At 42.2% G+C, this 15981-nt stretch overlaps 1 protein-coding gene across 2 annotated transcripts in view; it reads left to right on the top strand.

Moving 5' to 3' along the window:
• Window positions 1-15981, top strand: part of atp10a (ATPase phospholipid transporting 10A) — a 138434-nt gene that overhangs the window by 48538 nt on the left and 73915 nt on the right. For both annotated transcript variants that reach the window (XM_060920173.1, XM_060920172.1), the window contains exons 9-10: window positions 9389-9583; window positions 15050-15599. In XM_060920173.1, coding sequence (XP_060776156.1) covers window positions 9389-9583; window positions 15050-15599 — 745 coding nt within the window. The remainder of the gene's footprint in view (window positions 1-9388; window positions 9584-15049; window positions 15600-15981) is intronic.

The raw sequence follows: 15981 nt of genomic DNA, 5'->3' as shown, positions 1-15981 counted from the left end.
TTTTTGAGAGACCCGCCGCCTACTTCAGTGCAGAATAGTGACGTTTGTGGCTTGCTGATGACGTGTAAGTCGGATGAATGCGACCTGGCGGTTCAGACTGAAGTCGCATATGAAAAGAGCGGATAGGAATCGGAATTAGGATCACATATCCAAACGGCCTGGGTCGGATTTGAAAAAATCGGATCTGTGTCGTTCATATTGTCAATAAAAGATCGGATACAGGTCACATATGGGCGAAAAGATCGGATTTGAGTCACTTCAGCCTGCAGTGTGAACGTAGCCTAAAACACTCCCTATACCCTAGGCTATACTGCCGCAAAACTCTTCCCTTCCTTTAGCATATCGAGAAGTCCTACCTTCTCCTGCAGCGTCATTACCTTCTTCTGGCGCTTAGGTTCCTTGGCAGGAACCTTAGAAGATGCAGAGCGTTTAGGAGCCATTGTAGGGCGTAAAAATTATTCAAAAATACCAAGAACGCACAACACGTGAACAAGTCTGAACTACGGGAACCGCGAGACTGTACTGTACAATGCGCTCATTTGTATCAGCCAATGAGCAGCAGCCCGCCATTCAAACTTCAGCCAATAGTGAGCGAGCATTCGGCTCCGAGAATGTAGCAGTGCGTAAACGTTTGATATGTTCGCCGCAAATGACCGCGAATCGCTGAGATTTCCGCGAATGTATAGGAGATATGTTCTATATAAAATCCCGCGAATATGTGAATTCGCGAATACTGAACCGTGAATAGGCAGGGGTCTACTGTATTCTTCCTTAACTATGTTTGGTAGAATGACTCGTGTGTGTTTCGGGTCGTTGTCTTGCTGCATGACCCACTTTCTCTCGAGAGTCAGTTCATGGACAGATGTCCTGACATTTTCCTTTAGAATTCACCGGAATAATTCAGAATTCATCATTCCATCAATGACAGTCAGCCGTCCTGCCTGAGATGCAGCAAAACAGTTCCAAACCATGATACTACCACCACCATGCTTCACACATGGTTATGATAAGGTTATTATCTCCCACCACAAAGTGCGCAGGGGGATACAGGAACGGAGTCCGCTTGTCCGTCCTTCCGTCCGTCTGCTTCAATTTGGACAAGTTTTCTCAGAAACTACATAAGCCACATCAATGAAACTTTGCGTTCTCATACTACTGGTCATGATTTAAGTTGCCTTTGAAAATCATTTGCAAGAAATTATTTTGAGACTTATGGTGATGATACACGGGGCAACTTTTTGGGCAATGTTGCCGAGCAATGTTGCTGGGCAATTGCGTTTTGACTCTTTTCTATTGAGATTGGGCAACATTGCTTCTTTCTGAATGGTTTTGATAATCTCTGGCAACTTTTTGAGATAAGCCAATCAGAACGCGAGTATCGAGTCATGTGACCTCCGGTGAGGTTCGGATCAGAAATTTCAAACAAATATGGCGGCTGCAGCGTCAGTGGAGTGAAGAGACTCCTCATCTGTTTTTACGCCGGTAAGTTGTTATTTTAATATTCTATATGGAGGAATTTACCTCACCAAAGCTCTAAAAAACAACAGACAGCTTGATTAAATGGTCACAGCAAAAATTAAGACATCGATTTTTTTTTTTAGCTAACTGTAAACTGCCATTGCTAACTGTTGTTGCCCTGAAAAGTTGCCCTGTGTCTCACCTAGTTGCCCGTTGCCAGCAACTTTGCTCGGCAACATTGCCCAAAAAGTTGCCCCGTGTATCATCACCATTATGGCCCTTGATTTTCATTATTGGACTTTGTACAAGTGGACTCAATCTGGACAAGTTTTCTCAGAAACTACATAAGCTACACCAATGAAACTTTGCGCGCTCATACTACTGAAAAAAGCTGGGTAGCATTTTATGAAGGTGTCATAGCACTTACGACATCATAAGTCAATATTAAAGTAATAGGCTTATAAGGGCGTAAGTGTTAAGAGGTCCTCGTAAAATGCTCGTGGCGGGGATAGTGATGACCATGTCGTCTTGTTCTAGAATGCAGTGTTTTGTTTCTCCAAACATAATGCTTCTCATTTAAACAAAAAAAGTTCTATTTTGATTTTTATCCATCCACAAAAATTTCCAACAGCCTTCTGGCTTGTCCATATGATATTTTTATCAAACTATTCAAGTCAGATTTATTTATAAAGCACGTTTAAAACAGGTGTTGAGCCAAAGTGCCATACAAAATGTGCAAAAAGAGAATATTAAAGCTTCTCTTTCCACCACCCCGAGACAATTACACACAATAAAAGACAGAGGAGAAAAAGTGGATCTTAAGATGTGTTTTAAAAATCTCGATAGAGGACGAGGACCTGATCTGGAGAGGCAGATCACTCCAAAGCTTCGGTGCAACAGCTGAAAAAGCCCTGAGGTCTTGGGACTATGAGGAGGAGTTGTCTGGATGTCCTCGGAGATCTCGGTGCCGAGTCGGTATGAGGGAGGTCGTAGATATATTTTGGAGCGAGAACATGGCAGGCTTTAAAAACAAAATTTTAAACTCAATATGGAAACTCATGGGTAACCAGTGGAGAGATGGGAGTACAGGTGAGATACTGAGAAATTATCCTTTTTTTCTAGTGCCTGTTAAAAATTTAACAGCTGCCTTTTGAACCAGCTGAAGGCGAGACGGAGCAGATTGGGCCAAACCCATATACTGTATAAGGAATTACAGTAGTCGAACCAAGATGTAATAAAAGCATGAATGACTATTTCCGAGTGTGAGAGAAGATTTTACCTTTGAAATTTGCCTCAGTTGGTAGAAACTGGACTTTAGTACCGCGGTAACTTGGCAACGACTCGAAAATGATACCCAGGTTCCTGACATCATTGTGGATCACTGCTGATAAGGAGCCGAACCAAGTACTGATTTCAGCAGCACGTCAAAAAGTCAGTCCTTCCCGTGCCAGGACCTGGTCTTCCCAGGCAGTCTCCCATCCCAGTACTAACCAGGCCCTTAAGGCGCATTGGGTTGCACTGATCTCCACCTCCATAGCCCTTGGCCTCTTGCCTACTATGCGGCTAGGGTTACAGTGAGGGGGGGGGGTCCTCTGGTAACCGTGAGAGTTTGACTCCCTACTCATGTCTGTATTGCAGCATGCCTTGCCAGATGGAAGTAGGTACCATTTTTATGATTATCTTTGGTATGACCTGACCACGAGTAGAACTCGTGATCTCCCAGTCAATAATTGTAGGTGCTCAAGAAGGCAGCTGGACTTTCTTGAAATTCTTGAAGACATTTCACCTCTCATCCAAAAGGGTTCTTCAGTTCTGTCTGACTAGTGGGGAGTTCCAGGTATTTAATCTCTAGTGGACCAAAAGCAACCCTAAGGAGAGTCATTGAGGTCAATGTGACCCTCTGTCATCCGATAGGTGTTAGGGTCACTGGGGGCCAGGTGTGACCGGTATTAGCAGCCTAGAGGGTTGATAGAGTGATCTGTGGGTCGTTGGCTCTCTCTCTGCCATCATGTGAGTCACTGAAGTCAGCTGAGTCTTGGTGTGGATGTGTACTCAGTAACCCTAACACCTACAGGATGACTGAGAGGGTCAACGACCTATGTGACCTCAGCAACTCTCCTTAGGGTTGCTTTTGGTCCACTAGAGGATAAATACCTGGAACTCCCCACTAGTCAGACAAAACTGAAGAAGCCTTTTGGATGAGAGGTGAAGCATCTCATCTCGTCTCATTATCTCTAGCCGCTATATCCTGTTATACAGGGTCGCAGGCAAGCTGGAACCTATCCCAGCTGACTACGGGCGAAAGGCGGGGTACACCCTGGACAAGTCGCCAGGTCATCACAGGGCTGACACATAGACACAGACAACCATTCACACTCACATTCACACCTACGCTCAATTTAGAGTCACCAGTTAACCTAACCTGCATGTCTTTGGACTGTGGGGGAAACCGGAGCACCCGGAGGAAACCCACGCAGACACGGGGAGAACATGCAAACTCCGCACAGAAAGGCCCTCGCCGGCCACGGGGCTCGAACCCGGACCTTCTTGCTGTGAGGCGACAGCGCTAACCACTACACCACCGTGCCGCCGAGAGGTGAAACATCTTCAAGAATTTCAAGAAAGTCCAGTTGCCTTCTTTAGCACCTATGATTTACAATGACCTGGATGACTGAGAACCTTCACAGACGTATCGCCTGGTCGATCTACCAGCTTGCAGTAGCAGTACATGAGGTTGAGCTAAAAAAAAAAAACCTTCTGTTTTGTTTTTCATTTCATATCACCAAGGCACTCCATCTTTTTTTTTTTTTAAAGCAATGAAGTGATGTTATGTCTCGCTTTGAGATACAACTGAGGTATCATCAGTGTAACAATGGTAATCGGCACCATGTTTTTGAAAAATGGGCACCAGGGGGAGCAAATATAAGGCGAATAACAGAGGGGCCAAGATAGAGTCTTGTGGAACGCCTTGTGAGAGAGGTGCTGGCTGAGAGAGATTACTGTCTGTGTTAACAGACATGGATCTACCTTTACGGTATGACTCGAGCCATTTCAACGCAATGCCGACGTCATACTCAAGCCGTTTTAACAGAACACCATGGACCACTGGGTCAAACGCGGCACTAAGATCCAGTAGAACTAAAATGGCAGAAGACCCTGAATCCAAAGTTAATAAATTGTCATTGGTCGTTTTCAACAAAGCAGATTCCATACTATGAAGTTTTTTAAAACCTGATTAGAAGACATCACATGAGTCGTTATCCTCCAGATGTGAAAGTAACTCCACAGAAAGCACTTGTTCCATAATTTTGGGAATGAAGGCATACTTGCCAACCCCCAGGGAATGAAAAGCGGTAGATCAGGTTGCGCAGTGCCGTTGCACCCTTCTAGGGGGTCAGGGGGCTGCCCTCCTGGAAATATTTGGAAAACAAAGGGTATAAAACAGTGCGTTCTCTTGCACTGTGAGTACCATAGTTGAAGAAAATTGATCGAGAAATTGGACCAACGTACTTTAGTGCGATTTGTTGTAGTATGTGACCTCATTTCCGATTAGCTAGAACCATAATGAGTCAGTGGAATGGCACGATAGCAGAGTGATACAATTTAGATTCAACATCATTATCATTATCGCGCCATTCCATTGGCTCTCAGCTTCACTTAATATGACTATTTGACGCTGTATACTTGTATCCCCTGTGCTGAAAACAGCTGAAGTGAGGTCAGAAGAGCGAATCCAACAGTGTCCACTGATTTTGTCATGTGGTAGTTTTTAGAACTAAAAGCGGTTGGTGGGATTCACTTGTCAGAAGCGGTAGACTACCGTGTGAATCCGTAGAGTTGGCAAGTATGATGTATGCAGAAGAGGGCAGCGAGCACTGTGCTGTGATGGAGTTTAAAAAGTTGTAGCTGCGATTGGTTATAGCTGACAGGATTCACCTGTCAGAAGCGGTAGCCTACCGCGTGAATCGGTAGAGTTGGCAAGTATATGAAAGGGAACTTGGATATGAGCCTGTAGTTAGAATGAACTTTAGGATCAAGAGTCGGCTTCTTCAGTAGTGGCTGGACGATTGTATGTTTAAAGTTGTCTGTATTATACCCGAATCTAAGCAGTTATTGTTGTTGTTAATGGCCAAAACAACTGCATTATTAACCTTGAACAACCCTTAAACAAGCGTGAGGGCAAAACTTCCAGCAGATAATTGGACGGTTTCATGTGCAGGACTATCTCGGTGAGCTGATAATAGGAAACGGGTTGAAAAAGGGTGAGATGGCTGTGTACTGGCCTAACAGAATCTGGTATCGGCTCAGAGAGATCAGCACCTGGTTGGATAATGCTTGATTGAATGACTCGAATTTTATTGATAAAGTAATTGAAAAATGGCTCTCTCAGGTCTCAGGAGTACTCTCAGGTAAGCCACTAAAAAGTGCTAAAAAGGACTCTAGGTCTCAAGGCAGCATTAGCAATAAAAGCAGATAAATGCTTGGATTTTGCTGCTCTCAAGCTACTTGGTAATGCTTCAAGAAAGTTCTGAGAATTTCATAAGAAGTCTGGAGTTTGTCCTTTTTCCACCTACGCTCAGCCCGCCTGCATTCCTGTCTGAGAGCACGATGTCAGGCAGAAATTTTCTTTTTGGAGAGCAGGAGCTTTCTCTTTGTAACCCTGCCATGCACACCGTTGTAGTTCAGTGTTGTCCTGATGGTGGACTCATGAACATTGTTTCCCAATGTGAGAGAGACTTTTAGTTGGTTAGAATTTACCCCGGGTTCCTTTGTGACCTCGTGGACTCTTGCATTACGTTACATGGCATTTGGCAGAACTTGATCTTTGTTGGTCCATTCCTCCAGAGGGCAACAGTGATCTTGAATTTCCTCCATCTCTCTGACTGTGGATTGGTGGAGTCCAAACTCTTTAGAGGTGGATTTTGTGACCTTTTCCAGCCTGATGAGCATCAACGACTCTTTCTGAGGTCCTCAGGAATCGCCTTTGTTCATGCCATGATACACTTGTGAAGATCAGACTCTGATAGATCTCTGTTCTTTAAGTAAAACGGGGCAAACACTCACCTGATTGTCACCTCATTGATTGAAAATTGGAAATGAATGAAGTATCAAAAATTCTAAAGGGTTCACAAATTTTCAAGCACCGCTGTATGTGCATCATCTCAGATCGTGTTGGCTAACTAGCTAGCTGCATTAAATCATTCACTTTGACTGCAGTTATAAAAACTACGAAATGTTTAAATGTCTAGATACGGATTCAGACACCCTAGTAGTCTAGCTGATTTTGTTGTTTCAGGGAGTTTATATAAAAAATATATATATTTATTAGAATAATAATGCTACCGAAGATGTGATTCAATGCTAAGTGTAAACACTGTGTATATTTAGTATTTCTGAGTATTTAATTGTTAATTTGGCAACATTTCTCAGGAAAACGTTGACGTTCTGACTGATTTTCAGCAGTCGTTCTGTCTTTACGTAGACCGCTAGCTAGCTAAATTATCGACATTCACAAGGGAACAGTTACAGTTGTATTTTCCAGTGTTGTAACAAGATTAACTCCTGGTTACACTTTAATCAGTACTAATTGTAATTAGTTTTAATGGTTATGAGCATTTTTCTCTTAATTTACCAACATTTCTGAGGAAAATGTTAATTCCTGTTGCAAGGTGACTGGGAAATATGGAACTTTAGCTAGCTAGGACAAATCCAGTGTTGAACCTGTTCACAATTGGCACGGGTACATTGTGAATACTGTGGGGGGGGGGAGTGAACGCTGCTGGGAAAATGACTGAGACTAACGAATTAGCTAGCTGTACGCAAACAAAAACAGACTGACCAAACACATTGAGAACGTCAACATTTTCCTCAGAAACGTTGTTAAAATAGTTTTAAAAAAAAAGATAGAAGTACTAGACTTGCACCATTATTCTGTGTAGCATCAATCGCTAACCAAAGCATCCTGGTGTTCATCATACTAAGAAACATTTATTTATTTATTTATTTATTTATTTATATTTTTTAAAAATTCCAACTTCCTGGAACAGTGAATATCAGCAGAGCGGGAATGAATAACAGCGTTGACATGGAATCCTCTCCTTAACAGTGTATGCACAACGTTTTTAAAATAAAATATGAACTTTGTAGCTCACTCACTGTTCATGTGGGTAAATGTTCTAGCACACGGTTGCTAAGTAACTGGAAAATACTGTACATTGATCGTTCTAGAATTCGGGCTACATTCCACGTCTCTGAGATAAACCTTTTGTTATTTCCCACAAAAGAAATCTTTATTGAATCAGTTTTGAACAATAACGCAAATTATGACAAACTTTCACCAATAGCGATGCTTGATGTACAGTTTAGACCCAATTTATCCATAAAACATTAATTAAATGACTCCCACCCCTCCCCCACATTATTGTCCGTCTTCGACTCCTGATTCATCCATTCAACTCCAATAAACAGGAAGTGATTCAGTCTAACTGTTTTTTGGAGCTTATTCTATTAACTGTTATAAAATCAATTGCCTCAAGTCTATTTTCTGTATTCTGTGAAATTTCAGTAATAATTTTTTTTTCCGTCCCAATGTTCTTGTCAACTCTGTTATAAAACCACATAAAATCCACAAAGGCTTTTAATAATACGCATGACACCTGCAGCGAATGATGTCACTTCCTCTGGCAGGAAACGTCAGAAAGGCAGTGAAGTGTGTTATGTTTCTTCTCTCATTAATTTGAACAAAATGTTGAGGATGCACCAACAGTAGATTAATTATTCGTCAATTCTGTTATTGTGATATTGGAGTGCATCTCTCACTTAGGCGGCACGGTGGTGTAGTGGTTAGCGCTGTCGCCTCACAGCAAGAAGGTCCGGGTTCGAGCCCCGTGGCCGGCGAGGGCCTTTCTGTGCGGAGTTTGCATGTTCTCCCCGTGTCCGCGTGGGTTTCCTCCGGGTGCTCCGGTTTCCCCCACAGTCCAAAGACATGCAGGTTAGGTTAACTGGTGACTCTAAATTGAGCGTAGGTGTGAATGTGAGTGTGAATGGTTGTCTGTGTCTATGTGTCAGCCCTGTGATGACCTGGCGACTTGTCCAGGGTGTACCCCGCCTTTCGCCCGTAGTCAGCTGGGATAGGCTCCAGCTTGCCTGCGACCCTGTAGAAGGATAAAGCGGCTACAGATAATGAGATGAGATGAGATCTCTCACTTATTTTTTTAAAAAACAATAATATGATTGAAATCCATAAAATTCTCTTTTTATACATGCCATGTGGTAGCTAGTTTGAGGTTAGCATGTGGAGTTAAGACACAAAATGGTGGAAAAATGTCAACTCTGTTATCGTCAGTTCAGTTAATGGATTGCCCAGTTTTGACGATAACGGAGTTGACGATGACTAACAGAGTCTCATCTCATCTCATTATCTCAAGCCGCTTTATCCTTCTACAGGGTCGCAGGCGAGCTGGAGCCTATCCCAGCTGACTACGGGCGAAAGGCGGGGTACACCCTGGACAAGTCGCCAGGTCATCACAGGGCCGACACATAGACACAGACAACCATTCACACTCACACCTACGGTCAATTTAGAGTCACCAGTTAACCTAACCTGCATGTCTTTGGACTGTGGGGGAAACCGGAGCACCCGGAGGAAACCCACGCGGACACGGGGAGAACATGCAAACTCCACACAGAAAGGCCCTCGCCGGCCACGGGGCTCGAACCCAGGACCTTCTTGCTGTGAGGCGACAGCGCTAACCACTACACCACCGTGCCGCCGACTAACAGAGTCAACACTTGAATTGGCCAGAGATGCCAATTCTAACTGATTTAGCGAGTTAGCATACACAAGCAAGCGAGTCATGTTGTGAAATCACAGTTCCCCAAGTCGTTGGTTCTGGAATGTTCTGATGTAATGGATGGCGTTGTGTTGTAGGAGAAAGACATCACTCCGGATCCTCAGCTGATGGATAAGGTGAACGAGTGCGGCAGTCAGATGGAGTTCATGCGTTTCCACAGTCAGCTCCTGAGCCAGATCCCTCCTGACCTGTGTGACGTCTTTGACTTCTTCATCGCTCTGACCATCTGTAACACAGTGGTCGTGTCATCACCCAATCAACCACGCCAGAAGGTGAGTCTGTGTATTCGCTCTGATCCTGCCTTTGAGCTTAGACGCAGACCGGTGTGAACAGTAGATCTAGGTGTTTTCATCTCTCTGATATGACCCAACCCTCTCAGGAAACCCTGCCCCGTTTTTCCCGTTTCCTGTTTCACTTGCTGCTCTTGTCTTGACTCGAGTTTCTTGCTCTGATGCAAACAGAGAATATTTGGAGTTTATTGTTGATGTGAAATGTATTAGTGTGCATTCAGTATCAGTTCGCGATATTGTTTTGGTGGGGGTGATGCTGAAATTGTAGCCACAAATGGCCAAAAACTAAAATGCTGAAAGATAAAGCTCATCCGTTCCTGACCGTTGAGATATTTAGGAAGTGGAAGTGATTACGCATGCTGTTTTTGTGGTCCGAGTGGGTGCCAATACTTATGGGCATGTCTTATCTTGCACATCCCTCTCTTTGATGCACCACACACTCCTGCTCAGACCGGACTCCTGAAGTTCTTCTGGACGTTTCTCCTGCAGGAGTGGCAGCTTGAGCCGTGCTCTTTAGGACCCAGGTGTCCAATCCGTCTCACCTTTCACATCCAAACATTCCGTTCCGATCCGCATCCCGTCTTCGGAGTTTATTTAGAGATGATTCTGTGGAATTCGCTTTGGGAGTGATGTTAGCCTAGGGAGTGTGTTCAGCACAGATAGATTTTATAACTGAAACAGCAGCCCTTCCCTTAACTGGCACTGACCAGTGCCAAAATCCACATGGGTGTGTCCCTCAGCCACAAATTATAGTTGTTTTTTTGTTTGGTTGGGGTTTTTTTGTTTGTTTTTTTATGGCTTGTTGAAAGGGTTAAGAGGAAACGTGACTGTCCAGCTTTTATTTACCAGTATTTAACACTTAGCTGGGGAAGATAATCATCAATCAGCAGCATGTAGTTTGGCATTTCATTGAAAATACTTCCTCTGCGTTGGTATTTATAGCTTCATTTAATTTTTTAAATTATTTTTCTTCTATATTTGTGTACTTTATATTTTTATTGAGCTTTTATTTTATCTTGTGCATTCTATTACATTTTAATCCTTTAATTTTTACTATGATTGACTCCAAACTACGTGGATTAAAAGCACATTAGTAGTAGTAGTAGTAGTAGTAGTAGTAATATTTTGGCACAAGACACTTCTGAAATATTTTATGATTTTTTTGATGTTAAATTAGTACTGAAAATTAAAATTTAAAAATGAAGGAAATTAAAGGTTGCTTAAAAAAATTACTTTAATTGCTTTTAACCCTCATCCTACCATGCTATTTTACACCTTAATCTTACCATGTGGGGTCCGTTTGGACCCCAATACTTTTCTTTAAAATTAAAGCTTATAAAGACAAAATCACCAGATAAGTTTTGTTCAGAACATCTTGTATTAATAACAGCAATACACTAAAGGGCCCAAGGCATAAAGAACACACTTAACCTTCATCCTACCAGCCAATTTTACATACACAAACTACCAGGCGGGGTCCGTATGGACCCCAGGAGGGAATACCTTGAAATCAATGCAGTAAGAACCAATTCAATGCAGCAAACAGACATAACTTTATTGAAGAACAAAATCCACTATGGCTGAATATCAATGATGTATTATAAATGCAATAACATTGCAATAATATTGCAATAACTAGCATACATGTAGCAAATTATAGTGCCACAAAAAAAATTGGCATTATATACATGATTTTTGCAGCTCATGCAGCTGTAAAACATTCTGGATTACAACTTAGGTCTTTTCTTACAGAATTTAAAACAAAAAAGTAATTGTAAAATAATTTAGGGCTTTTGTTTTGCAGCCTGTGCTTATTGCAGCAGTGGGGTCCACACGGACCCCAAGAAGGAATGCCTTGGTAGTTTCATTATGGAACATAAAAGAAATAAAAGAAGTTAACTTTCAGTGTGCTATTCAATTATAAAACGAAAGACAGATAAACTTTACTCTGGGGTCCGGTTGGACCCCAGTAACAAATTAATTATACCTTCACAATGCAAAAAGCTGATCTTCCGGTGCTTTAGTGTTTTAATTAAGACATAAATTCCGACAAATTCATAAAACGGTGAGGCAGTATGTCACATATTTTTAAAATGGCAAACAAACATATAGGTGTGGAGTCCAGATGGACCCCACTTGGTAGGATGAAGGTTAATGCAAAATGTATGAATAATTGCTAATATATTTTTTTTAATTATAATTAAAAACATTGCCAGGAAAACAAACACAATAACAATTAAAGCCGCTAGCGGCCTTGACGGGCCCTCGCACGTGTGGTTCCGCAACCCAGGACATCCCGCCACCCAACAAAACAGTCACATATTCATCAAATGTTCATCACACAGGCCCATCATGGCTAAAGAGTATCAGAATCAGAGTCGTATTACAAGATATCGAGTTCAACATTCAGCAATATCTTGGCATATTATATGTTATATTTCAACATATTACAGTATATCAAAAATCATTGTGCATTTTGTCTGCAACAAAATGCACAATGATAGGTCACTATTATCGTGTGTGTTTGATTATTTGGTCCGCACCAGGCAGTAAAATTGTTACACTGTAGCATACAGACTGTGTGGTCCGCGTTCACACATGCAAACGAACCAATGAATCAGAATCATATTACAAGATATCAAAGTTCAACATTCAGCAATTGAGGTATTTCACCTGACGTCACAGGGTCACGTGACGCCCCGGTGTCCGCCATTTTGAACGTCAAGCTACATACTAACGCTGCAGACAGAGACGGAGAACCAGCTTGAAAAAAAACGTGTTACAGACACCTAGAATAGATTAATTTGTCAGTAAGCACTCTATAAATAACCATGGTGTTTGCTTGTTGTGCTGTGGGCTGCCACAACAGACAGGGACAGCGTGCAGGACGCTCCTTTTACCGGTTTCTAGTGATGGGAATTTCGACTCTTTTTCGAGAGCCGGCTCTTTTGGCTCTTCTTACTATAAGGAGCCGGCTCTTTCGGCTCCCAAACGGCTCCTGAGATTTTATTTTTGATTTAATTGCTGCAATTAACTAGTTAATTAATTACATTATTATTTATATTTTATCAATAGAATGTTTTCCATTTTATTTTTGAGTTTTTGTAGCCATTGTAAAGCTTTGTAAAGTATAGCAGTGTAACAATGTTCTAGCTATAGAAATAAAACTTACTTACCAATTAATAAATTATTTTCTCACAAACATAATGCAAAACTGTGTTATATTACCAATATAAAATACACAGCTGATTTTCCCCTCCTCAGGTGCCTCACAGACTCCTCTCCCCTGCGCTCCACAGCTTTAAGCATTACACCAATTTTCGTATTTTCGCAGCTGTGAATGACATCAACCCCCCCAACCAAAAAAAGTAGGCGTACACCATGCTACTTTTTCCTTTGAATGGTAATAGACAACACAAAGACGCAATCGGACAGCAACTTTTTTTGTGAAAGTCTCTCTCTCTCTGAGGCACCTAAGGACAAAAAACTAATTCGGCTCCCCAACTCGGCTCCCACCGAAGAGCCGGCTCCCATCGTTCACTTCAAAGAGCCGGCTCTTTGAACCGGATCGTTCGCGACCGACACATCACTACCGGTTTCCTACTGACCCAGACAAGAGGGCCAAATGGATTGCAGCTGTGAAGAGACAGGATTGGGAGCCAACAGAGTACTGCAGACTTTGCAGTGATCATTTCATTTCAGGTTAGTTTATCAGTTAACGCAATTTTGATAAAATATATAGCAAAAAGTAAATGGGTCAGTGTTTGTTAACCCATCTGAGCAGTGAAACAAGGCAGTGTTAATTTGTCTAGGGTTGCATGTAGCAGACATCAGACATAAAACGCAATAACAGAGGCTAGAAAGAAACGGGACACAGAAATAAACAAACAGGGCTCCATACCAAGGCTGGGTACAGTGTTTGTGATAAAAGACAGATCCAATTTAACACGAATCACAGCTTACTTTCTTGTTAAAATGTGCAAAGGTCTCCACCATCTCATACCGCCTTGCACTGAAGGACTTAAGCGTGCCGTCCAAAATGGCTGCGTCACGTGACTTGGTCACGTGGGTGAAATACCTCAATATCTTGGCATATTATATGTTATATTATTTCAACATATTACAACATATCAAAAATCCCTTAGCAATTCAACTTCAGCAATATCTTGGCATCATGTTTGCCAAGTTTGACATGAATTTGATGAACCGTCTAGGAGGAGTACGTTAGAAATGACCATGTGTAATTTCACTCCAAATGGCCTTATGACATCATCATTCCCAAGTTCTACCCATTCATTTCAATGGGAAATGGAAAAAGGGGCACTATGAAGTCCCTGGGCCACGCCCGGGGCCAAAAGTCTGTGGCTGAGTAGCGAGGACAATGACTGATGTGTGTATCAAATTTCATGAGTTTTCGTGCATGGGAAATGCCTCAAATAAGGCCAAACACGGCAGAATAATAATAATAATAATCCTTTGAAAAACAATAGGGTCTCGCACCGAACGGTGCTCGGGCCCTAATAACATTGTTTCATCAGTGATAAAAGATTAATTAATTAAAAGGTTTATTTATTTATTTATAACACTATCTATGACTGCATATTTGGGCCATTGTAGTTTTAAAAAAAAAGCATCGCTGAGGGACGGGGTAATATTCCAAGAAAAGAAAACCTCGGTTTCTGAGATTAAAGTCTGAGATTATTTATTATAAAAATACCTCAGATATTCTCTGGAATTATAAAGTCATACATCTGCAAGGAAAAAACCCTCAAATTCTGTGATTTAAAAAGTCACAAAGTTATGAAAAATAAAACTTGGATATTCTCTGAGACAGCAATCACGTCCTCCCCGCCTTCCTGGCTGCAGTGCATTCTGGAAAATGTAGTTTAAAAATCTCTTGGTGCTTTATTCTTTTATATTCTTATTTTATATTGTGAAAAATTTTAAAAAGTACCATTTTTCCAGATAGTGTTCTCGCACATTTGTGACTTTTTAATCTCAGAAATAATTTTTTTTTCTCTCAATATTAGTCCCTCCTTCAGCACCATAATGCACAAAAACCCAATATTTTTCTTTGAAATTTGTGATATATATATTTTTTTAAATCTCAGAATTTCTGTTTTTGGGTTGTTTTTTTTTTTTTTCCTCACAAATTGTTGGATTTTATAATCTCAGGTAATATCCTTTTTTTTCATGTAAATTTACAACTTTAATCTTGGAAGTCGAATTTTTAATAAATTTTTTTTTTCTCAAAAACTTTTTTTTTTTAACCTCCGATGGCCGCAATACGCCGTCATAAATATCAGAGTTTGCTTTGTACAGAAGTTGATTTTGTAATGAATTATAAAACTGAAAAGCCAGGGAAATAAATTGTTTAACTTTGGTGATATTTTAAGTGTAGGTTCTAAGTTCTACAAAATATTGGCAAATTTCATCATCTCCCCCCAGGTGCGGCGTTTTGAACTGAAATCCCCAGTGAAGACCATCGAGGACTTTATTAAACGCTTCACGCCGAGTCGCTTGACATCAGGCTCCAACAACAGCAGCTCGTCCAGCCTGGCCACCAACCGCTCGTCGTCTCAGCGCGCCACCTCCAGCATGCTGTCCTCTCCGTCCGCCGAGAGCACGCTCGCCAAACTGGATGAGGAGCGTCTGCAGCAGGCCTTCAGCGCCGTCCCACTCGGACACGACCCGGCCAAGGCTTCCGCTCAGGACGAGGGCGAGCTGCGTTACGAAGCCGAGTCTCCGGACGAAGCGGCTCTGGTGTACGCCGCCCGCGCCTACAACTGCGCTCTGGTGGGCCGACTGGCGGATCAGGTGACTGTGGAGCTGCCACATGTAGGAAAGCTGAGCTTCGAGCTCCTGCATACGCTGGGATTCGACTCAACACGTAAACGCATGTCTGTGGTGGTGCGACATCCACTCACCGAGCAGATCACTGTGTACACCAAAGGAGCCGACTCAGTCATCATGGACCTCATCAGACCACCTGCAACAGGTACGAGCCTGCAAAAACCGCTTTCAGGACGTCGAATATCGAAGGTTTTAGTCAGTGTTAACAGTGACCTGGTTACAGTAGATTCAGTAATACTGTATTATTGTTTTCATAATTTGCCACTATGATATTTTAATAATATTTATCACATTTGCATTGTGGGCGTCATGGTGGTGTAGTGGTTAGCGCTGTCGCCTCACAGCAAGAAGGTCCGGGTTCGAGCCCCGTGGCCGGCGAGGGCCTTTCTGTGCGGAGTTTGCATGTTCTCCCCGTGTCCACGTGGGTTTCCTCCGGGTGCTCCGGTTTCCCCCACAGTCCAAAGACATGCAGGTTAGGTTAACTGGTGACTCTAAATTGAGCGTAGGTGTGAATGTGAGTGTGAATG

The sequence above is a fragment of the Neoarius graeffei genome, chromosome 4, assembly GCF_027579695.1.
Source record: "Neoarius graeffei isolate fNeoGra1 chromosome 4, fNeoGra1.pri, whole genome shotgun sequence".
NCBI classification, from domain to species: Eukaryota; Metazoa; Chordata; class Actinopteri; order Siluriformes; family Ariidae; genus Neoarius; species Neoarius graeffei.
Note: the sequence above shows the minus strand (reverse complement) of the source record. Positions and strands in the feature narration are given on the sequence as shown.